The sequence below is a fragment of the Gopherus flavomarginatus genome, chromosome 5 (assembly GCF_025201925.1).
Source record: "Gopherus flavomarginatus isolate rGopFla2 chromosome 5, rGopFla2.mat.asm, whole genome shotgun sequence".
NCBI lineage: Eukaryota > Metazoa > Chordata > Testudines > Testudinidae > Gopherus > Gopherus flavomarginatus.
In genome coordinates this window covers 92,523,126-92,548,332 of record NC_066621.1, presented here as the reverse complement: position 1 = coordinate 92,548,332, position 25,207 = coordinate 92,523,126, and the positions used below count along the sequence as shown (strand labels likewise).

The following is a 25,207-nucleotide window of genomic DNA, read 5'->3' as shown; positions in this document are numbered from 1 at the left end:
CTTGAGAAGTCCGCCTTCCAGGGCTGCAAAGGGAATTCAGCATCCATGGGATTCTCAGCAGAGAGGCCAAGGACTAATTGGGCCAACAGTCAGAGCCAAATTAGTGTGAACTGTGGTGGTTTTTATGAGGTGGAATTGTCTCCACTAGAAGACTGGACTGAAGCCATCAGCTATACTGCATATGCCACCAACTACCTATCAGATGTCATTGACTTTGATTCACCACTTGAACCTGAGATGAAAGGCTCTGCAGCCCATTAACAATGCTGCCCCAGTTGCCTGTTGACTTCAACTTCTGACATTCTGAAAGTGTGGTTCCCAAGGACAGCAGTAGAGAAACAATGTTTCTGGCCACCGGCAACCAGATTTCATGCGTTCACCTTTTGTTTACAGAGAAAGAGATCATATAATAGTAGAGATCCTGAAAATGGGGTCTTGATATGGAACAATGAACTTTCCTGACTTGTCACCTGACTTAACACTGGAACTCCCCATGGCTTCTAGTATAGTAGGACAGGCATTTCTGTTCTCGTGTGAAAGACCATTTTGGTGAATTCCTGTAGCGTATGAAGTTTTAAGAGCAGAGATGGTGCCTGTTTGTGTGGTGCATTCTGTGTAGCAGAGTTCTAAAGACCTGTTTACTGGTAGCTGTTATGACTGCAGTTGTTTTGGAAGCTGAACTCAAGAACACAGCTGTGGATGTAACTTGTAAATAAGGACCCACATATTTATTTATTTGTTGTGGTTTGATGTTCTGATCCAATGAAAGTCATTGTAACAGATTTAAAAAAGTATAATTCACTTATGGGATTTCAGGAGATTAAATAATCCCCAGTTGGAATGCTCCACTGAGGGATGACATGTCTATGCCATGAAGCAAAGGCACTGTAGAGTACACACTGGGAACCATGTTGAAGACCTAATGTTGGAAGCTATCCTCCACCCAGGCAAATCACATGTAGCTGTTGCATTGTGAAAACATAAATATTTTTTTCCCAGGTAAAAATACCAAAAGGAGATCTCAGTTGTCTACTCCCTCCTGAAATATCCTTTTTTGACAGCAGCTATTAATAGTGTCTTACAATCTGTTCCTGTTTTCCAAACCATTAGGAAAAGCAAGGTTTTATACATGGTTATTTCACAAGCTTTGTACCGTTGGAAATCTGAGTATAAAATGATATAAGTCACAGATGAAATAAGCCGTGGATCTCATCCAATGGCTAGAGAGAACTTGCTAACATCAGACCTGCTATGTAATTTGATGTCATTTCACATGATGGTACATTTCTGCTCCTAGGGCTTCAGGACTGGAATAGAAATAATAGTAGGATTGAGGCATATTGACAGAACTATGTGCAAGCCCAGGACTGGACAATTAGTGGATGAAGCACATCAGGGCTGAGGTGTTTTGGCAGAAGTTTGTGAGGTAGTGTGTGTCATGCCTACTTATAATCAGGGTAATCTTGCCTCTTCTTCGGAAGCATTCCATTTATATCAAAGAAGTAAAATATTTTCTTTGCTTTTCTCTCTCTGTTTCCTCCTTCACAGATCTAAGCAAAGGTTCTGGAAGCCATTAACCTATGCTGGAAAAACACACTGGGTGAAATCGTGGCTCTGCTGAAATCAATGGGAGTTTTGCCATCAATGTCAATGGGGCCAGGATTTCACTCAGTGAATTCCTGAAGTGGTATTCCCTGGTTTCCCCTCTGTCTTCCTTTTTCATGCTATCACATTTCACATCTGGATCAATACAGCCTAAGAACTGAATGTCAAGACATTACTTTAGCACTCCCTTGACTGGCCTGCTAAATCAAACTGGTGCTGCCTCTCATAATGGCTTCTGGTTTTCTCCTTCATGTCATTAATGGATTTCCCCATGCTTGTGGTGTGTTTGTGACTACATACATGCAATCAGACATGCAAGTGTGTATATACACACTTCTCCCCGTGTATATCACAGCGTGCGCTAAATGTCCTCCCATCCCTGCACAAAGCCTAAGCAAGTGAGCTTTGCATGGAGGATCTAAGAGGGTCTGGTGTGGGGAGAAAATCTCCCTGTCAACCTGGTACCTTTTGTGGAACATCTGTGAAGCCGATGAACTGTGATAGCAGCTAGGGACCCTTGTGTGGTCCCTATGGGGGAGAGGTTGAACCTTTGTATCACATATTGATAGGTCCTTTCTCAGTTTGCCTTTATTATGCCACTGACTCCCCCATTCTTCTCAGCCTGACCCTCTCTGTGCTGCCAATGCACTGTGGAATTGTATTAGACTATCTATGCCTGCAAAGGAGGAAGGCTCAGCATTTGGCTCTGTGTGATTTGGCTCCCAATAAAAATGGCTCTAAAACAAACCACAAACAGTTGCACAGGTGCAATCCATTTTAGAAGCTTGTGACACTTAGCAGGAAGACTCCAGAGGCTGAGGATCACTGGAGTGCAAGGTGGTCTGGCCAGGCCCCTTGTACCTCTACATGCTCCCTACTCCCCTCCAACATCCAGATCTCAGCCTTAGCTCTGCTCCCCTTTGCCCTTTCTTATTCTCCACTTGCCACATGAAAGAAAGTAAAGGCAACCTTGCTGAATTACATTTGTATTGTCTCTTTAGTGTGATATAGGGCCAGATGGATCCTCCACTTCATTGACTTCATCTTGACTTCAGTGGGTTTACACTAATATGCACTCCTCTTCCAACCTATATCAAGCAAAGGGTCTCATTTATATCATGCAACAGGTTTGTGGCCTGCATGTTCAGATGGATCTGGGGAAGGGCAGAGGTAGGGTTGCTGACCAATAATGGGAGGATGAATGTGGTAAAGTGGGGTATCCAAGCTATGGTGGGGTATTGGATGGGAATAGGGTTTAGTATATGGACCACTTAGAGGAGCAAATATGTGAAGTATAGTCACAATGCGTGTCCACAGTGTGGACTGCAGCCTCTAAGGGTTTGTCTACGTTGCAATGTAAGACCAGGGTTAGTAAACTTGAATTAGCAGTCCCCGGGTTTGTTATCCTAGGCCTTGAGCATCTACATTCATTTGTAACCCCAGGTTAGGAATTGTTGAACCCTGGGTCTGAACCCTGATCCCAACTTGGGGCTCCAGTGTCTACACTGCACTATATGGGCCTGAGTCCACCCACCCTGTCATGGTACAATTCCCCACTCTGAACCTTAGCGTCCAAAAGATGGGGTACCAGCATGAATTCCTCTAAGCTCAATTACCAGCTTAGAACCTGTAGCGCTGCCACCAACCAGGAATTCCAGTGCCTGGTACACTCTGGTCCCCACAAAACCTTGCCCGGGGACCCCCAAGACCCAGACCCTCTGGATCTTAGCACAAGGAAAGTAAACCCTTTCCCTCACCGTTGCCTCTCCCAGGCTTCCCCTCCCTGGGTTACCCTGGAAGATTACTGTGATTCAAACTCCTTGAATCACAAAACAGAGAGGACAATTCACCTTTCTCCCTCCTTCTCTTTCCCCCTCCCAGACTCTTCCTGAGAGAGAAAGTAATCCTGGCACAGAGAGAAATCAGCCTCTCTCTCCCTCTTCCCTCCTTTCTCCCCACCAATTCCCTGGTGAATCCAGACCCAGTCCCCTGGGGTCTCACCAGAATAAAAAAACAATCAGGTTGTTAAACAAGAAAAGCTTTTAATTAAAGAAAGAAAAAAACAGTAAAAATTATCTTTGTAAATTTAAAATGGAATAGATACAGGGTCTTTCAGCTGTAGACACTGGGAACACCCTCCCAGCCTAAGTATATAAATACAAATTAAAATCTTTTCAGCAAAATACCAATTTGAACTCCTTTCAGCCAAATACACATTTGAACTTCTTCCAACCAAATACACATTTGCAAATAAAGAAAACAAACATAAGCCTAACTCGCTTTATCTACCTAGTACTCACTATTCTGAACTTATAAGAACCTGTAGCAGGGAGATTGGAGAGAAACCTGGTTGCACGTTTGGTCCCTCTGAGCCCCCAGAGTGAACAACAACCAAAACTAACAGCACAGCACAAAAACTTCCTTCCCTCAAGATTTGAAAGTATCCTGTCCTCTGATGGGTCCTCGGGTCAGGTGACAGCCAGGCTCACTGTTCTTGTTAACCGTTTCCAGGCAAAAGAGATATGAAGCAGTTTTGTTCTATTAACTCTTACTTATCTGTTTATGACACACCCATAACTCAGACTTCCTAGCTCCCTTCCCAAATGTGGCTGCTCTAACCATTTATTTGTGATGCAGTGTGGGATAATTTGACTGTCCACCAAACGTGACTCTCCAGAGGACAGAGAAATTCAGCACATGGGATTGTGGGATATTTTTGGTGGACTCCCAGAGCATGAGTCTACTGGGGCTGCATCTACGCTGTAAAGCAATAGAGCTTGAACCCTGGGTCCCAATTTGACTCAGGTTTGCACCCTCCACCCCCAGGGCAACCTGGGACCGAGCCCTGGGTTAGCACAATTTGAATGTAGACAGAAGGGGGATTAGACTTCAGCCTGAGTTTGAACCCTTGGTTTATATTGCAGTATAGACATACCCTAAAGAAGGGGTCGGCAACCTTCAGCACGTGGCCCATCAGGATAACCTGCTGGCGGGCCGTGAGACATTTTGTTTATGTTGACCATCTGCAGGCACAGCCCCCTGCAGCTCCCAGTGGCCGTGGTTTGCTGTTCCCAGCTGCGGGAACTGTGGGAAGCCGCAGGCCACAGAGACGTGCTGGCTGCTGCTTCTCGCAGCTCCCATTGGCTGGGAATGGTGGACTGCAGCCACTGGGAGCTGCGGGGGAGCGTGCCTGCGGACGGTCAATGTAAACAAAATGTCTTGTGGCCCATCAGCATATTACCCTGATGGGCCGCATCCCTGCCCTAAAGGTTAGCTAGCCAGACCATCCAGCATAGGAGGGGAGGAAATATTTCTGTGACTCGTTGTTGAACATTCGATGCCAGATGGGAATAGTGGTCTGAGTTAAAAAAGCGGGGTTAGAGTCAGTGATGGAAAATTGAATTGCTGGCAGATGTGAGCAATGGTGTTAATGGGCAATTACTCTTGGGACCTTTATCTTTGATAGGAGCCCATGGGTGCTCGCATTTCCTGACACCTTGCAAAATGAGGTAATCTGTACTCGCATTCTCCTCTACTTCTCCAGACCAGTCTTGTCTGCAGCGATCAAAATGTTGGTGTTTCTCAGTCTTGTACTTTTCTGAGATGCCTAACGTAGTTCAAATCATGTCTTGTTCAGATTTCCACTTCACTTCTGTATCTGCAAGACTAGAGATGGGTACGAGGATAGGATCAGAATAAGAACCAGTCTGAACTTTCTCCCCAAATTTATCTTACTAAACCAAACCACACTACAAGGTTTTTGGCTAGAACTGGTCTCAAACCCAGTCTCTGGAACCCAAAAAATCCCTGAATTTGGACAGTTTTTGGAATCTGAATCTGGATCCATAGACTAAATTTAGAGTTTGGTTAGCTTTCTCCACTGCCTCAGTTGTTCATTTTCAGGTTTTTCTGTGTGTCTTAGTTCCAGATGAGACTGAGACAGAACTGCCTAAATCCATTTGCTTGGGATTTACTGCCCAATTTTGCAGACACCATGTAATAGAACTATGAGACAGCAATGTGCTAGTCAGAGACCAATGAACATTATTCCTTGACCTGGGGTGAGGTTACTGTGATGCTTCTCTGGACACTCAGGGCTCTTAGTCACCTTGATGTCACCTTCCTCCAGTATTAGTTCCCTAAACAACCAGCCTGTCAGCCACTCAAGCACTCTTCTCTGGGCTATACCAACCCTGCTGGTGACAATAGAGGTACCCCAGCCTCTGAATCCCTTCACAGTGTCCACTTGTGGTATCCAGCTCCTGATCACTGGATCCACAGAAATCCATGCCCAAAGGAACAGAGTGACTCAGTCTTACCTTAGACCAGTACTCCTGCTTTACACCAAGCCCTTGAGTTCAATTATAAAACAAAAGGAAATTTATTTTAAAAAAACAGAGATTCAAATAGAAAAAAGTGTGAGTGATGGAAACAAGAGGTTACATACAAAACAAATCATAAAACACAAACTGGGGCCTACACTTACTAAATTACCTTTTCTGGCTAATGAAGTACATTCTCACTCCAAAGTTCAGCCTTTCGCAGCATTTACTGGCCCCAAGTAGCTAGGACCTTTCATGAAGCAACCCCTGCTCATTCAAGGTGCCTCCTCAGTGAATGGATCCAGAGAGTCTTTCTCCACTCTGTTATATGCTAAATCAGTCTTTTATCTTTATTCTCAGGCAAGGCCATCCCCTTGCTGTCATATTTTTCCTTTTCATTCCCAAGTGGTTTTGAGGTTTAGTTCATCTTTGATGGTTCTCCATTGACTTTTCTGGGTTGTTATCAGTGCTTAATTTGTGCTAAGACTTGCCAGGACTGAGCTGGCCCAGCACCTCTAGGCTTGCTGCATCAGTTATGAATGTAAAAAAATTGCTTGAGCCCTGGCACCTCTTTCATTACAAATTAAGCACTGGTTGTTGTAATAGTGGATAACTGAGCAATACATTATGTAATTGACTTACCAGGCAGGGGTGACAACTGCCTCTCACCCGAATGGCCCATCTTAAATATATGATTCCCTGATGACTCACTGTTACTCCAAGACCGTAAGGAAATAACTTTCAATATAGTCACATCAGGGGTCGGCAACCTCTGGAACGCGGCTCGCAAGGGTAAGCACCGTGGCGGGCCAGGCTAGTTTGTTTACCTGCCGCTTCGGCAGGTTCGGCTGATCACAGCTTCCGCTGGCCGCAGTTTGCCATCTCACTGTGTTTTTGTTTCCTCATCTGTTCTGCAAAATTATTACCTATGTAGCACAGATAGTGGGGAATGGTGTTTTATAGACATGTGAGAAGAGATGTTCCCTGCTCCAAAAAGCTTGCTACCTAAGTAAACACACACAAAATGCCTTAATACAAAAAATCTGAAATGGGGAGAGTATTTACCTAACTCACATGGGTGTTGTGAGCTTAAATAAATTGGTGTTTGTAAAGTGCTTTGAAATCTTCAGATGGATGGATGGTTTAAAAATTGTTGTTAACAAACTTAACTCTATGTTAACTAATGTTATTAAAATGCAGAGACAGATAAATATGCATTCCTCCACTCCATATCCCCTACTGCAGCAGCTGTTCTTGGTGGGTTCATAGTACAGAGGGTATATTTACATCTAAATGCAGGGGAAAGTCGCACACTATGAAGTCCAGATGAACAGTTTGCTTGGACATCACCCCGTCAGTTGGGCAAGCACAGCTCCCACATCCAAAGCGGTTGGAGAGTTTGTTTGTTTTGGTCCTTGCCAGGCTCCAGAGAAATAGCCTTGAGGAAAAGACAGCAGGCAGGGTCGGCTCCAGGCACCAGCCAAGCAAGCTCGTGCTTGGGGTGGTAGATTCTATGGGTCGGCATTCTGCCCAATCCGTGTGGTTTTTGTTTTTTGTTTTTGGTTCACTGATCTGGTCGCCCTGTAGGGGGCAGCGGCATGGAGGAAGGGGAGCGGGCTGCGTGCTGCTGGGAGCGGGCTGCGTGCTCCGTCTGCCCCAGTTGGTGCCAGGTCTGCAGCAAGCCTGGTAGCCCACGTCCTTCCCTCCCTGCCGACTGGAGCGGCGTGGAGCCTGCCCAGCAGGCAGCGTGGCGGGCAGGGCCACATGTCGAGCGCCCTGCTGAAGCCCTGGCTGCTCACCTTCTCTCTCTCCCCCCGCTCTCTCCCCTGCCCTCTTCCCCCCTACTAGCCGGGGCGCATCTGCAGTGCAGGGAGTCACCCTGCAGCCTGGCTCTGGCCGCCCTGCAGGTTTTTTTTTTTTTCCTGCTTTGCTGCTCTGGCCTTGCCGCAGGTTTTTTTGTTTGTTTTTTTTCCCTACTTTGCTGCTCCGCCCGTGCTGCAGGTTTTGAGTTTTTTTGCTTGGGGCGGCAAAAAAGCCAGAGCTGGCCCTAACACCCAGATATATAATAGACCAAGGTCCTGTGTTTAGTTTATGCTCCACTAATGCTTCCAAATCTACCTTTCTTCCTACTGTAGTACTGGATAAATGAATACACCTCTACCTTGGGGATTGGGGTCTTCCATTCCGGCATCGAGATCTACGGCAGAGGTATGAAGCTTTCTTTTTAGTTACATCTGAGTCTGGAGGGACAATCCTACTGATCTTATGATCTTTTATAAGAAAGGGGTGCCCAGGTTTGTTCCTTTTGGGGTGAGGGGGCTCTGAGGAGTAGAAATTCAGTCAATTATTTTTAGACCGGGATGTCCAAAGTATGGTATGCAGCTCATGCAGTTCTATCATGGACCTTGCAAATAATCTCCTCTTCAAAATAGATGTGCTGTCTGCAAAGCTAGAGTACTGTTTCTTCAAAGCTGTAGCAGGAAGTTAGGCAAGAAGGGGCTGGGGAACATTATAGGCAAAGTGAAGCAAAGCGAGAGACACAAAGAGAGTAGCTTTAAGGATAATACAGTTCCCTTATTTTAATACATTTCCTAGTTCAGTGTTAGAAGAAAGAATCCCAGAAAAGTGGCATTCTCACTGTCCAATGCCATGGTCTCAGAAATTCAGTCATTTTGCATCAGTGAGAAAAATAAAATGTCAAAATTCAACCCTGCCCAAGACTTTCAGTTTCATAAGCCCCTGGAATGGCCTAAGGGGAAGGAGTACTTTACTAGATATTGAAGCTTACCACACAGTTTGTGGTAAAATACAAGTGAGCTCATTATTTTATGCAGTGGGAAATGAGGCTAAAAATGTTTAGAAATGACTTGCCTTCAATGAGGAATCAATAAGAATAACTATTACATTGCCTTTTAAAAGGGTGGTAATTTAATTCCAAAAAGGAAAGTACCATATGAACGGCTATGCTTTTATGGCATTTCTAAAGGTCTTTTATGAACAAGCAGAGCATCATGACTTTGGTATCTGTCAGGGAGAGCACGTAAGAGAATATCTAGTAGATGGGATTTTAAACAAGGAGCTTTCAAAAAAGTCAGGCCTGAGGTCCTCTGGAACAAGGTGGTACAACAGATGTGGCCATCTGAACTAGTGAAAATGCAAGTCACCCAGCAAGATAACAGTAGAGCAATGTGCAAGAAGTAGCAATGAAAAAGGTCCCATCGGGGAGAGGGGGAAAGAAGCCTCATAGCAATGGCTCTTAAGAATGCTGAGTTCCTGGACAGAACTGTGGCAGGTGTGTCCCGGGAGAGCACAGGACAGATTATTATTATTATTATTATTATTTATTATTATTTATTTTATTATTTATTATTGTAATGCTTAGGAGCCACTGATGGAGATACATACAGGTAGTGCAAGAAACAGGGATATTAGCAGAGCAGCTATCAAAGCAAAGGAAGGAAGGAGTACAAGCAAGAGTGAATAATTCATGTTTCTCAGGTCTGTGTCCAAAGGCATCATTTATGAATAGATTTAGATCTAATCTCAAGATTTGCAACATTTGTTAAATTTAAAATTGATTTCAGGGGTAGAGATGACTATCTTGTAAAGAGACTTAAGAAGATACTCCTTAGTCCTAACTTGGAGTAGCCCAGGACAATGTTCAATAGCCTTGGGGAACAGATCCATTGTCTCAGTCAATTCAGATTTACCTACAGAGGCAAGGAGCATGTGGTGTTAATGAGACTACTGCAAGTAAACTAGACCAAACCACAATCATTAAGATGGCCCTCTTAAAACTGGACATTGGCATGGTATTCAACAGAGAGCCTGCTTAAAACAGAACCATTCCAGATCCTACTGGAAGAGGGGATGTACCCTATGTGCACAGTACCACCTGGAGAGTGCCCATCCCACTGCTCCTGAAAGTGAATGAAGAACTGGATAGGAAGGAGAGAAATGGCACAATAAAGAGCAGTAATGAACCACGGGAGTGATGTGCCCCAGTAGTGTCATGAGGCAAGGGGGAAAACTATTAGCACAGATCTGAAGTGGCTCAATGGAACAGTAAGGAGTGAAAGGGATATTTGTCTCACCCCAGAAGATACTACCCCCAAGTTAATGGGTGCAACAATGCTTTCTTCACTAGGTTTCAGACAAGTTCTTCTCTACCCCAACAGTTCCAACTTTTCTGCAAAACTAACGAGAAGGAATTGCTCTTTGCTGCTTCCCAGTCAAGGTCACAAGTACCCAGAAATCTTCCCATGGAAAAGGACTGGGATACTGCAAGGCCTGAAGAGAGTGGAGGCTTTTCTGGATGATACTAGAACTCCTAGGAAATCAGAGAAAGAACATAGCATAATACAGTATTGCAACAATTTCTGATGGCAATGTTACAACAAACCCAGCAACAGTTCTGATTGCTAGAAGAGAGGGGAGAGCAGATCCAGAAAAAGCTAAAGCTATAATTGAAAGGTTGCCACCTAAAATATACCAAAAGTGATGTGGTTTCTTGGTCTGAGAAAATTTTGGAAAACAAACTGGAGAAAATTCAGATCTAACCCACTCTCAAAAGGCTAAGCTCTTTATGAACTCCTTAAAACAACCATCTCTAAGTGAATCTGGAACCAAGCATAAAAACAAGCTTTTGAGGATCTAAAGAATCTATTGACCACATCTCAGGTACTGATATGGTATGATGTTTCCAAGTTTACAGACTCCACAGATTTCAGCTGCTACTGTGGGGTGCTGATAGGAGCCTTTAGCATATTGTTCCAGATGGCTTTCAGATCCTAAAACCAAAACAGAGAGAGAACATTTGGCAAGCATATGGGCATGTGAGAAGATCAAATGGTACATGTAGGGTCTTGGCAGTTTCATGCTCGAGATGAACCACAAACCACTGAGACCTTTAATAAACAGCAAAGATCTAGGAAAGGTGCCCCTTACATGCTAGAGTTTTCTCATGCATTGTTTGAGAATTAAACCTATTGTAGAATATGTACCACAGAAATCCTTTGTGGTGGCTGAGAGGTGCCAAATCTAAGAGGCTTTCTTCTCTAATTGTTAGAATGCAGCCCAAAGCTTATCCAGTCTTAAACCAGGAGACCCAATCCTGGTAAAACCACATGAGGAAGAATGTTGAACAACACCAACTGTTGTCACTGGACGTAGCCGTAGCCTGAGATCCTACATGACTGAAACTGATAAAAGTACTCAGTACAGAAGAAAGAGGCAGCACCTTTAGCTGGTTGGAAGGAAGGTTCTAGACTGGAGCTCTTCAGTGAAGCAGAGAGAGAGAGAGAGAATAGCTTTAGGGGTAATTTTGTTTTTTCTTCTATGAATAAAGCTCCTTGTTCAGTGTTAGAAGAGAATGTCTGTCTTTCTGTGATTTTTTTTCTTTTACCATTGCCACATGACAGATTACATGTTCCAGTATACAATGGTCCACCTTGAACCAAGAAGCTTTTACAGTTGACTCAAGATGGAGCATGACATGATGGGTCCTATAGTTTCCATATGTCTGACCTGCATAAAGATGAGTGCAGCTGCAATTAGCTCAGTTTTCTAAAAATCAGGTGCAGACTTGGATTTCTTCACCTTAGTAATAAGCTTTGCTGCCACCTTGGCTTGCTGACCAAGTCCATTCAGGCAGGCTCAGAGAGCCCCACACAGAGATTGTTTAGGACTATGGCCAACTAATAGCATTAGCAGAGATGGAGCATGATTGGGAATTGGGGTTGTGAGGGTATCCTGGGGCTGATATGTAACTGGACTAGGAGGATGAATTTTAGTGCCTGACTGAAACTGACTCTAGCAATGGCCCTAACACCCTTGCTGATGTTAAGCCATACAGACAGCTGCTGTGGACTTTCCCCGATACAGCCTTCATTTGATTACTCACAGTCTCTTTCTTTCCTTGTCAGAATTTGCCTATGGAGGGCATCCTTATCCTTTCAGTGGGATTTTCGAGATCACACCTGGCAGTGCGGTAGAACTTGGCGAGACCTTTAAGTTCAAGTAAGGGCCCTTCTCCACAGACCCTTCATCTTGCAGTTATCAGTGAGCCTATTTAGGGTCAACAAATCAGTCCTGTCTTGCCATTTTGACTCATATTCCCATTACCTGCTCCTACCCCCACCATGTTTCCACCTGCTCCTGACTCAAAAGCAGTTCAACAGGACTCTTGAAGTGGGTGAAGGTTGTGCACGAGGATGTGGGGCAGTATATCTGAGAGAGTGCTCAGAGCGTTTTCCTCCTCTGTTGTCAAGTACAGTTTGATGTGAACACAGTTTTTTTTTTTTGTAACTTGGTTGTTTTCTTTTTGTGCTCCAGTTTTGCCATACAGCAAAATTCTGAGACTAGTACCTTGGTAGCTGCTGCAGAGCCAGTAGAAGGAGCACAAGAACATCACACGTTGCTTTTTATGCTTTCCAAAAAACCAGGGGCTATTGGAAGTTTTCTCTTTTATCTGTTCCCTATTGACAGAGTGGGAATACATTACTTTCTAGAGCAGAAGTGGGAGGATTTTAGATGCCCCGTTATAAAATATTCAAGGTGATCAGATTCTGGGACTGTGGCTTAGTTAATGGAAGATGGAGCCTGTCTTCCCTAGATCACTGATTCAAATTTGGCTCAGAAGAAAGTGGCTGACTAGAGGATTTTACCCCCTGAGATCCATGGCCTATGTCAAATGAGCTTGGTGGGGGCGGAGAATTTTAAATCAAATTCCTACTGTCAGAAGTCCACATCATAGAAACCACCACCATAACGGGTACACTTCTTGGCAGTCTCAGCTGATGGACCCAGGACTTAATGGATGGAGAAGTGGTCTCTGCAACTCACAGTTAAGGCAGTTTTACAGGGTAGTGTGTAGGCAAGGTCTCAGTGCCACTGCTTGCACTGTATCTGTTTTTGTGGATAAATAAAGGACATTAGCCTGCAGTGTTGTCATGTAGGAACTTTTCACCAGCACTATGCACATGTAAACCAATCCTGCCAAATGTAAAGCCTAAATGATTTGCCAGTGTCTTGTTTTCTCTCTCTTTAGCCTGTGTTCGTTCAGTCTTTTTCACTGTCTTCCCATGTTTCCTGTTTTGTTTTTAAACTAGAGAGTCCGTTGCCTTGGGCACCACTGACTTCACAGAAGAGGATGTGGATAAGATTATGGAGGAGCTGGGCAAGGAGTACAAGGGCAATGCATACCATCTTATGCACAAGAACTGCAATCACTTCTCCACCGCTCTAGCAGAGGTTGGCATTGCTATTTTCTACTTATCTTTACTGCTTCAAGACCCACAACAATGCTCATGTGGGAACTGGGGCCAGCACAGCCATAACCAAACCTCTGATCTCTGGCTTTAATCTTCCTTGTGATATTGCAAAAGTCCTTTGATGTTCTTAAGCTTTCCAAAGCATGCAATCAGGATGGTAGTGAGCTCCAATATAGCAGGTTAATCGCAAGTAGGTATTTTCTGTATTTCTCACCTATAACTTATGTATCTGTGGTAAAGAGAAGGGACCTGAATAGTGCTGTAGGGCAGGGGTACCTGGCCATTCAACAGGAACTGGAAGGCTATATTTAAGTAGCATGTAAAATGTACATAATTTTTTAAAGCAATCTTAAACTGCTCATGCAACCTTAATTCAGCCCCCTTGTGCATATGCTTCATGATAGTATGTGATCATGCAATTAAAGCCTGTTTTTTACCACAGGACCCAAGTCTCATTCAGTGAATGGGTAGTTATTCGATACCTCTTTTTATCCTCCGCATTCTGTATGTGACCCCAGGTCTTATTTCCCACACACCATCGTACCCTGCACTGAAGACTGACTTACTAATTTCTTACGGACTTTTCTATGGTGCACAACATGTAGTATCTGAGTGCTTCACGCATATTAATTAATTTATGTTCACAACACCTTTATCTCCATTTTACAGGTGGGGAGCTGAGGCACAGAGAGATTAAGGTAAAAAAGCTTCCCCTAATTTTGGATGCCCACTTTGAGACACCCAGGACTTGATTTTTCAGAGTGCTTAGCATTATAGAGTGCTTCATACATTCAAAGCACAGCTTCAGTTACGGCTGTGAGTACTCAGCACTTCTGCAAATCGGACCCAGGGTCCAAGTCAGGTACCCAGAAAATGAGAAACACACAGTGAGTGCCCATCTGTGTAAAGTTTGGTTTAACTGACTTGCCCAATGCCACACAGGATCGCTGTGGCAGAGATAGACTCCAGTTCTCCAGTCAATTGCCTTAACCGTGAGAATGCTCTTTCTCTTCCTGCAATCCCCTGCCTGATTCACTATACACTTTCCAACTTTTGAAACAGACGAAGCAGAAGTCCTATAGACAAAAGCCTCTGTCACTACACAGTCTTGATTGATCCCCACAGCAGGTCCATCCTGTGCACCGAATGAGGCAGAGGTCTTGTGGGAAAATGGTATGTGCTCATGTAATTAAAAGCAGTGTCATAATTGTGAGAACCAAAGGGTAATTTAGGAAGGAGCTGATGACTGGCTGACATACACCCAGATTTTCAATGGTTCTGGTCCATGTTGCCTATTGAAAGAAAGAAGATTCAGTATCCGTTATATAAATTTTATTAGTGTTATTAAACAAAAATAAAATCAAGAAAGCATATCGCTAAAAGGAATCTTCTTTTAACACTGAATTAAGAAATACAATTTCCAAATCAACAAGTTAACAGCAATATTGGATGGGAGTCAAATCATCAGATTTATTTTATACAACAGATAATCTTATAAATCATAAAAAGGCATCTCAGGAGGTGGCTGTCTGGTTATAAGTTCCAACTAAAGAACTTCATCCAAGGCAGTGCAAAAGACGAAATTTGACAACTCGTATTTGCCAATTTACAGCTGACAGTTTTAAAGTGTTTTAGTTCTCTACACAGAACATGGAACGTGCATTCAATCAGTAGCTTTCAAGAGATTGAGTTCAGGGTTGTTTAAACTTTCTTTCCAGTTCCTTCTCCATGTGAACTTTCTAGGCACTCATATGCACACACACAGCCACGCTTTTGTCTTCTAAAATGCTGCTAAAAGGCTGGGACATCTTCCAATTAATAAAATAAGACAAAAAAAGAAAAAGGAAAAAATAAAATACATAAGATAACGTGGAATAGGAGCTGGAGCTGCAGTCAAGGAACCAGATGATGGTGTAGCTGGTACAGTGCTTGGTGCTGGGAGACTGGGCAAAAGTTGGTGTCATCTGTTTTTTGTTGTCTTCACTTCCTTTCCCCAAAGGTGGCCTGCTTTGTATACCAGGAGTGTCAATCTTCCCTCGGCTGGTTCGTTGAGCAGATGAACAAAGGCCCATGGCTTTAACCTCCTTTTTTATAGTTTGTTATTCTTGTTCACTCCACCTTACAGCACCTTCCCCTGAGGTCTTTGGGCAAATCAGGCTGAAGTACACCTCGATCAGAGGTTAGATAATTTTTAGGTCAGCATCAGTTTGAAAAAGCACTGCTTAAGCGAGCAGTTTTAAAAATATTTATTGTTGCATACTACAAGCACTGTGGGGGTTAGTTTGTCACCCCCAAAAATATCCAAAATGAAAGAGGCGCAAGACCCCTTTTGAGGAAGTTAACCTCTCTCTCTCTCTTCCCCGTCCCTTTGGGGGAGAAAGCCTTCGCTGATATCTTGCACCAACTTACCAAAAATGAGGGCTCAAAATTCAGTAAAAATAGCTGGTTGCAAAGACCCTAGCAAAAATGCCAGCCTCTCAACATCCATCAGCAACATTAAAATTACATGTGAACATCTTCTGACAGATGTCTCTGACTTTTTTGGTAAACATGATAATTTGGCAATCTTCCTATTTTTAAATGGGTGACAGGTCATGCCGCTTATCTCTTTGGAAATTTCAGTTGTCTAGGGGAAAGACTTTAAAGCTTCTTATTATAAATCCAATTTAAACTAAAAATAATCAAAGTTTATATAAAGTCTGTATTTTCATATATGTTCTTTCTCTCTCAAATCACACCCACACAAGGGGGCCAAATTAAGGTTGTGCAGGCAACTTTAATTTTGGCATTTCCTAATTTTTGACTGCTTAACTTTGCTTGACTGCTTGATGTAATATTCTTTTCATGTGGGTTTTAATGTTACTTCCTATTAAACAAACAAACAAACTGAAAAAACAAATTCTATCACGTGGAACCATATTGACCACCCACCGGAGTCATCAGCAGGGTTTGGATCTTTGCATTCACAGTAAAGTGCTGTAACTAGTAGCAACAGTAGGCTGTTATCTTCTCTATAGAGAGAGTTAGTGGAGGGTGGCAGAGAAACACGCTTTGCTGTCAGGCTTCACAGATATTGGCTGGGAGCAGACCATTTAGAGACTCAGGACTCCTCAGTTCAATTTCAGGTTCTGAAGGGGTATGTAATCTAGTTGTTATAAACCTTTATGCCCCCAGCCTGTCTCTTTCCACCGTACTCCTATCCATCACAGCCCAGCTCTCATCCTTCTGCTCTTATCCACCCCCAATTCTCCACCCACCTTCCTTCCATGCTCCTACTGCACTTTGCCTCCAGCTCTCCTCCCCTTATTCAAGCCCCTATCCCCTGACTTCTGTCCCCCCACTCCTCTGAGACTATGTACCCTCCAATTTATTCATCCCTTTTGCTTCTATCCATCCCTCTCCCCTTCTGTTCTTATCCAACCTCACCCCCACAGAGGCTCCTCTTCATCTGAGGCAGATCACAGCATCTCTTTAATAATGCATAGCTACATTATGCAAAAGTGAAGAACTGGAAGTAAAGAAGAATATCCAAGAAAAAAATCGAGGTGGGAATTTAGATCAGCAGAATGTAATTACTGGTTCAGACTGGGATTTGATTAGGGACACCAGGTTGAACACACAGCCCCATGCAAAAAATCCCCAGGGAGCTCAAGTGGGTACATGTGGTCAGGACCTGTCTTGCTACCTCTCATCCAAGAGATGTCACTTTCAAGACTACTGTGCCCTTATACCATGCTTGGCTTTGACTCACTTCTGACATGGAAGCAAGAGTGCTACCTACTGAATCATCAATGCCACTTCCTACAGCACTCTAGCATTCCTTGGAGGTAGTGTGGCCTAGTGGATAGTGCATTGGACTCGGATTCTAGAGACCTGGGTTCTATTCCTGGTGCTGCTGCTGACTTGTTGGGTGACCTTAGAGGAGTCTCTTCACTGCTGTATGCCTCAGTTTCCACATGTATAAAATGGGAATAATGATACTGGCACTTTGAGATCTACTTATTAGAAGTGCTAGATAAGAACTAGGTATTACTCCTGCTTCTACTACTATTATTATTACTATCTGTCAGGCCAATACTACTTGGGATATTTGAGATCACAGCCTGTAGTGCTCTCAGTGCAGATAAAATCAGGGGTGGCACTATGAAGCTAGGGAAAGAACTATCTCAGCCAGAAAGACTGAGCTGAGACAGCCCAAAAGCCAGCTGGCAATGTAAGAGTTAACATTTAGTTTTCACAAATATGGCTGGTGGGCCTCAAGAGTTAGATGGACAGCTGTGTGCTAGCTGACTGTGTTTGGCCTTCTTAATTTCTCATTTGGCTGTGGCCCTGTTAATTAGTGTCAATACAGATGTTACTCAATTGGCTGATTGGCTGGAAGTTTGGAGGCTACCATCTGGTCACATGGTCTGAAGGCAGACTCTGTGGCATGTTAAGCAGACAGAGATCATGTTGCCACAGAAAGAGGACAGAAAGGCGTAGGAGCTCTGTTCTCCCCATGGGGAATGGGTTAGGTTCTGAGTCCAATCTTAATAAAACACCCACTTTTCCCATTGTTCGGGCTCAGCTGATTGATTGAGCTCCCTCAGACAGAAGCCCAGTTACAATCTGAGACAGGAATTTGAGCTACAACATTCAGATTTGGATCCAGTTTCTGAACACTTGATAGTTGAGGGGTAAAGTTGGGTATAAAGGCGTTGATTTCAACCTCTCTCTTATTACAGTAGGACAGATTTATTTTTAACAAGGCCTCAGCTTGGCTTGCCTTGCCTTTTCATGCCCACCATTGTTTGTGGATGCAAATAACTGTGGTTGCAGTTGATGTCATTTAGATGTCTAACTGCTGGACTGCACCCACATATTAGGCATCTAAATGATTCTAGCTGCAACCCAGATCCCTCCTAGCTGCCCCTAGTGGTACCTTAATGGTTCATCTGGGAAGGGAGTGGGAAATTAGTGAATGTGGCAGCCTCCAGCAGGGATTTTCAGATGTGAATGTGCAAGAATAACCTGGTGTCCTTTCAAATTCTTCTCAGGCAGAGGCAAGTCTTAAACTGTAGAAAAGTGTGTTCTGTGATCCTTATGATAGATCATGCATGATTGCTCCAAACTGTCTCTTTTGATGATGCATCCTCAAGCTGATGTCCCTATAATTAGGTACTGGATTGAGAACCACAAACTGGTTTTAATCTTAAAGGACATTCATGTTGGAAATACACTGCAGGGCTGCAGTGACAGAAAGGCCAGTAGTTGGTTCATTTATTGGTTCTTTGCTCCTTGCTCTTGAAAGGAGAATGATTTTCTTTCAGATTTATATGCATAATTTATCTGAAGCGCCACAGAAAAGGTCACAACCTTCTGCATCTTGTAGCAGCCTCCCAGCCTGTAGTTATTTATCTGTCTTATAGTTGCTGTGAAACCCTCCTGCTGCTGCTTTTTTTATATAATGGGGGCAAGTGGAAAAAGGCTGAATCAGTCAATCCAACCAGGTCAGATCTCCTGGGGCACAGACAGAGAATCCCTGACAGCTATTGGGCCAAACAATGCTCACATATGCCTGTGTGAATGGGCAATAATTCTGCTTACATCAATGATAGCAGAATTCAGCTGCGTGATTGAGAAACTTGTTCTGAAAGGTTTCCGAGTGATAGCTGTGTTAGTCTGTATCAGCAAACACAATGAGGAGTCCTTGTGGCACCTTAGAGACTAACAAATTTGTTTGTCTTAAGGTGCCTCAAGGACTCCTTGTTGTTTTTGTTCTGAAAGAGATCTCTGGGATGCTGAGGTGAGAGTTAAGCATCCCAAATTGCCTCCTAAATTATCACATCATATTTTTTTAAACCTAGAGAGACTATTTAAATAGACTGAAACTGATCCTGAAGTTAGCACATTAGGTTCAAACGCCTATGCAATTATATTTCTAAGACTATCTCTTTAGATTTGATTGGTAAAAATCACTTGTGGGAAGCAGAATCATCCCAGTGACCGATTCCCTTCTTACCAGGCTAGTTTTTCTCTTCCTTTTGCACCTGCTGCTGCCTTTTTCCTCATTTATTCCTCCACTCACAAGCCAGTAGTTTCCCCATCTGTCCAGCATCATCACTGTGTGGGCTAGAGGAATGATCAAGTGGAACCTGGCAAGGTTCAGAAGTTTGGTTTGGATTAGCACCTTGAGTCTGAACTGATTATCTAAACATGTTGGGACAAATTCATGCACCTTCACAGACTTCAGTGATGTTGCACTTCCTGATTCTATCCTTAGCAAAAATTCCAGTATGCTCCACTGAAAATTTCCAAATGCTCTTCCTTCTGTCTCTGCTGGATTTCTTTGGAAATCTAGGAACCAGCAGACCAAAGAGCTGCTTTGCTTTGTTCCAAAATTGGCCAAATGGAAAAGTAGAGTGGGGATGTGGAAAGATCTTCCCACCTATGCATATCTATGACTGACACACACACACACACACACACACACACACACACACACACACACACACACACACACACACACACACACACACACACACACACACACACCCCCCCTTGGCCACCTCTCGCCAGTCTATGGGCAGTGTTAATCCTCCCCTCCCTATCTGAAATTCTTCATCATGTGATCACACCTTCCTCACACCCAAATTGGGTCAGGAAGTGGAGCCAAAGAGCAGTTTCCTAAATGGGCAGTGGGGAATGGTATTGAGGAATTAGTTCTCTGCTGATGCCTCTGGAGTTGGACGGGATCATGGAGAGGGAATTTAGAAAGATACTTTGGCTGGTGGGTCATGGGTACATATATGGAGCTGGTTCTAGGGATGGTGAACATGGTGCCCACTTTGGTGACCAAAGCTCTGGGACTAAGAGTAGTGGCAATAGTTACTTAAGGGAAAAAAAGGGTGAGGAGTGTCTCCTTGGGGAGAATAAAAGGAAGGTGACTGAAGAAACTTGTGTCCTACTAGGCAGTTCTCATAATTTCACAAGACCAATGCTGCTCAGACATGCTTGGGGCCATAGCTACTGGCTCATACAGACTCTGGATTCTCACTATTAATTGGTAATGAGCCAATACCTAGAGTTCAGAGGTCTGATTTAGAGAAGCATTCAAAAGCTTGGCTGCTTATCTGCCAGCCTTTGGGTGGTAGCTTCTTTTGTTTTATCTGTCTTACTCCATAAAGGAACTTAATTGCTTCTCCTATTTAGTCAGAACGAGGGGAGGCTAGCACATTTATCAGCCCCAGCTAGGTCTGTGATTGCCCACAGATCAAAGACATGCTTTGCTGGCAGCTACCAACACCAACAGGAATGGAAGGCGAGTGCGTATGAGGTCAGCAGTTAGAACGTGAGATTATGAGCTAGGATTCCTGTGTTCCATTGCCTCTGCCACTGATTCACTGTGTGACAATGGACAGATTTGCTAAACTTCTGTCTCCGTTTTCCCGTCTGTAAAATGGTGATAATAATACTTCCCTCTTTCCTGGGCATAGTGTGAGGCCTAATTAACATCTGCAAAGTGCATCAGATCCTCTGAGGACAGGTGCTTTAAGGGGCAAAGTATATATATTTTTTATTAGATGGCCTCAGTTGGCTGCCAGAAGAAAAAGAGAGAGGCTCCTAAACCCCTGAGCTGGTTTAGTTCAATCTGCAGTAAAATACTTAAATGTCCTTACTAGGGCTGAACTGTGAGATTCCAAGCTTGTCAGAACCAGTTACCACTGAGCTTTGTAGCTGGAAATCTTTTGTGAGTTCTGGTTCAAAAGATTGAGCATCACTTCACTCAGAGCATCCTGCTATGAGGGTTAGCCCAGAAACTCTCAAAGGCAGTTGGGTTCTCTGAACTTTGATAAACATCCAAACCCCAGATTCTTTGGGGTTGTCATCCTCAGTAACACTTATTTTGAAATTGCTAAGATTGCGTCAGATGGAGTCTGAGTGAGGGATTATGCAGGGTATTGCAACCTGAGGGCTAGTGTGAGTGTTAGCATGCAGGAGCTAAATTAGCAGTCTAGTAGACAGGGTGCTGGTGGCTGGCACCATGTTAAGATTATCAAGATTATGGGGGCGGATGGAGCTGGCTTGGGCAGGCACACCTGATGAAACCATGCAAATAGAATCTAGTGGGAGGTATCTCTATGCAGTTGTATCTGTATGTTGTAGCCAAGTCAGTCCCGGGATATGAGAGAGACAGGGTGGATGAGGTAATATCTTTTATTGGACCAACTTCTGTTGATGAGAGAAACAAGCTTTTGAGCTACACAGAGCTCTTCTTCAGGTCTGGGAAAGGTACTCAGAGCATCATAGCTAAGTACAAGGTTGGACAGATAGTTTAGCATAAGTAGTTATCACATATTCTAAGGCAGAGGTGGGCAAACTACGGCCCGCGGGCCACATCCGGCCCACGGGACCCTCCTGCCCAGTCCCTGAGCTCCTGGCCCGGGAGGCTAGCACCTGGCTCCTCCCCTGCTGTTCCCCCTCCCATGCAGCCTCAGCTTACTGAGCTGCTGGCGCAATGCTCTGGGTGGCGGGGCTGTGAGCTCCTGGGGCAGTGCAGCTGCAGAGCCACAGCATGACCTGGTGCTCTGTGCTGCGCGGTGGCATGGCTGGCTCCAGCCGGGCAGCACGGCTGTCTGTTCTGGTGCTCTGGGCGGCGCACCAGCCACTGGTGCTCCAGACAGCGCCACCAGCCACTGGTACTCCAGACAGCACAGTAAGGGTGCAGGGAGCAGGGCGGGGAGTTGGATAGAGGGCAGGGGAGTTCAGGGGTGTGGTCAGGGGGCGAGGGGTCGGGGCAGTCAGAGGGCAGAGAAAAGGGGGGTTGAATGGGGACAGGGATCCCGGGGGAGTGGTCAGGAAGGAGAGGAGGGATTGGATGGGGTGGCGGGGGTCAGTCAGGGGTGGGGATTCCAGGGTTGGTCAGGGGACAGTGAACGGGGGATGGGTGGATGGGGCAGGAGTTCCGGGGGGGCCGTCAGGGAACAGGGAGGGGTGGATGGGGCAGGAGTCCCGGTGGGAGCCGTCAGGGTGTGAGAAGCAGGGGGGATCGGATAGGGAGCAGGGGCCGGACCACGCCTAGCTGTTTGGGGAGGCACAGCCTCCCCTAACTGGCCCTCCATACAATTTCAGAAACCTAGTGTGGCCCTCACGCCAAAAAGTTTGCCCGCCTCTGTTCTAAGGGACCATTCAAGGTGAAGCGGCCTGTTAACGCCCGTGGAATCATAGCACAGAAAGGGGTTACAGATTGTTATAATAAACCATACATTGTGTCTGTATTAAGATCATGATTTTTAGTGTCTAGCTAAGTTATGAATTTAAGCTCCCAGGGTCATCTTTTCAAAGTGTTGTGCAGGTTTCATCTGTGTAGCTGGAAAGCATGTCTCTCTCCCCAACAGAGATTGGGTAAATAAAAGATATTTCCTCAATTACCTTGTCTCTGAGAAGTATCTGGTGATTCCTGATGCTACAAGATTTGCAGGTGGAGCCATATCCAGACAGGATACAAGATTTTGTCCCCCACCCCACACCTATCATTCTGGGCAAAGGTCTCCCTATTGATCGGTGGTGGTGTGTGGCAGGGAGGGGGGTGTAGGTCTGTCACTGGTTGATAGAATCATGCTGGACAGGTTTGTGTCCTGTGTAATTGAAGTCATGGTGGAGTGGGGCTTAAGGAGTCTTAAGATGCCTGTTATGTGGACAGGCGGAGTTATGTTTTTTGCTTTCAATGTGGTGGGTAAATGGGTCATCCTTCATAAGGGCAGTTGGAGCCATGTCGAGATGGGACAATTTGTTCTATTGTCAGGTGGAGGGTAGAGCTGTGCTGAGGAGCTGCTGGCTGGAGCATACTAATTGGCCTCTTGCAATCTGTATTTCCTTTCTAAATCAAGGCAAACCTGCTGATGTGTGCAACAAACTCACCCCAGTGTTCTGATTTTTCTTTAAAAATGTTTGATTGTCAGCAAGGCAGGTCTGCTGCATCAAGGAATGGTCAAACAAGAAAGCTGCTTTTTAGCTATCAGTGAATAATTCAGCTCCAAAGCTGAATGCACTGGTGTCCGATTTTGAAGATGCAGCTGCTTTTGGAAGCTGAACTTGAGCATATCCTAGTCAAATAGTATCCAAGGTTTCTTCAGCTGGTGATTACTGTTGGTTTGTTCTCCAAAGATGAGGCCCATGGGATGTGTTTGTGGGAATGGCATTTTGTTCAGCAAACACATATGAGCTATTTTGGTTAATGGTTGGCAGGGGGCAGAGACAGGTAGGAGACAGGATGGGCAGCAGGAAGAAATAACAGGGAAACAAAGATCATCAGCAAGTGTTTGCTTGTTTTGTTCCTGGTCCAATATCCCTGAAGTGAATGGAAAAACTCCAACTGACTTCAGGGGGCTTTGAATGTGGCTAGCTGGGGGCAGGGGCTGTATATTTTTTCTCAGTTTAAGTACCATGATGATTTACAGCATTCCACAGAAGCTCATTAATAACGACATTCTGTATCCACAAATCCTCCTGCAGTTTCAATTGGAAGTGATTTTTCTTTATTTCCTGCCATAAGGTTGTGTAGTTTTGCTGTTGAATACAGCAGCTGTTTTATTTCAGGTTTGGCTACATTAAGGCAGTGAAATGAGCAGATTTCTAGGAATAGCTTCTACATCAGTTTAAGTTTATAAAGCATTTTAGGATTCTTGGGATGAAAGATGCTATATAAAAGTCTAAGAGATTATTCTTTCATCACTAACCTTTCCACTCTTGGCTGCACTGAGTGATTCTCTCAGCTCAATGAAAATGATTAACAGATAAATGGTTCAGAGAGGGCAACAAAGATGATTAAGGGTATGGATCAGCTGACATATAAGGAAAGACTAAAAATATTAGAGCTGTTCAATTTAGTCATAGACATGAAGGCCAGAATGGACTATGATGGTCACCTGGCCAGACCTGCACATCACAGGCCACACAACCTCACCCACCCACTCCTGTAATAGGCCCATAACCTCTGGCTGAGTTACTGAAGTTACTTCTCTATTCACATTTTCCACATCATTCACGATTTTATATACCTCTGTCATTTTTTATATATCTGTCACGATTTTATATACCTCTGTCATATCCCTTCCCCCCTTAATCATCTCTTTTGTAAGAGGTCTGCTACTAGGATCCTTGATTTCAAAAGACCAAATTAAAAAAAATTAAAGGAATTAGTTAGGGAAGTGGACTAGACTGAAGAACTCAAGGATCTGAATGTGGAGGAGACTTGGAATTACTTTAAGTCAAAGTTGAAGAAACTATCAGAACCCTGCATCCAAAGCAAGGAGGAAAAATTGTAGGGAATGGTTCCAGACCAAACTGGATGAAGAAGTATCTCAAATAGGTTATCAAAAGAAAGTAGAAAGCCTCTAAGGAATAGAAGAAAGGATGCATCAGCAAGGAAAGCTACCTCTTGGAGGTCAGAAAGTGTAGGGGAAAAGTGAGAAATGCCTAAAGCGCCAATGTAGCCAAGGCCTATAAGGTGCCACAGGACTCTTTGTCACTTTTTACAGATCCAGACTAACACGGCAACCCCTCTGATACTGGGATTCCAGAGAGAATCTCCATGAGTGACCATCTCATACCTAGGGTGGACCAGAAAGTGATTGCATGAGGGAATCTGTACATCCTGGACAGCTCTGCTTGAACTAATTTTAAAGCTTCTCACCCTTTCTCCACTGGCCTTAGGATACCAATTCCCTGAAAACAACCTAACTCCTGAGTCCATTCATCCTCATTTACTAGTCTCAGCTGTTCTCTACGCTGTGAGATGAAGGCCATTCACAGTACTGCTCCTTTAGTGCATGCACACTGAATGTTGTCTGGCCCGAACTTTATAGCATGTTGCCACTCAGTCTATTTTGTTGATCTCTGCAGGCTAGTTACGCTCCCTGGGGTGAAAGTTCACACAGTAACTATAAAACAACTACAATTAATTCCAACATGAAAACTTTAGTAAGGCTTTTAAGGAAACTAAGCAGTCATGGGATAACGGGGGAGGTC

General features: G+C 44.2%; 1 protein-coding gene across 2 annotated transcripts in view; it reads left to right on the top strand.

Annotated features, from left to right (window-relative positions):
* LOC127051361 (deubiquitinase DESI2-like) overlaps positions 1-25,207 on the top strand; it is an 82,366-nt gene that overhangs the window by 40,189 nt on the left and 16,970 nt on the right. For both annotated transcript variants that reach the window (XM_050953625.1, XM_050953626.1), the window contains exons 2-4: positions 8,063-8,135; positions 11,852-11,945; positions 13,037-13,178. In XM_050953625.1, coding sequence (XP_050809582.1) covers positions 8,063-8,135; positions 11,852-11,945; positions 13,037-13,178 — 309 coding nt within the window. The remainder of the gene's footprint in view (positions 1-8,062; positions 8,136-11,851; positions 11,946-13,036; positions 13,179-25,207) is intronic.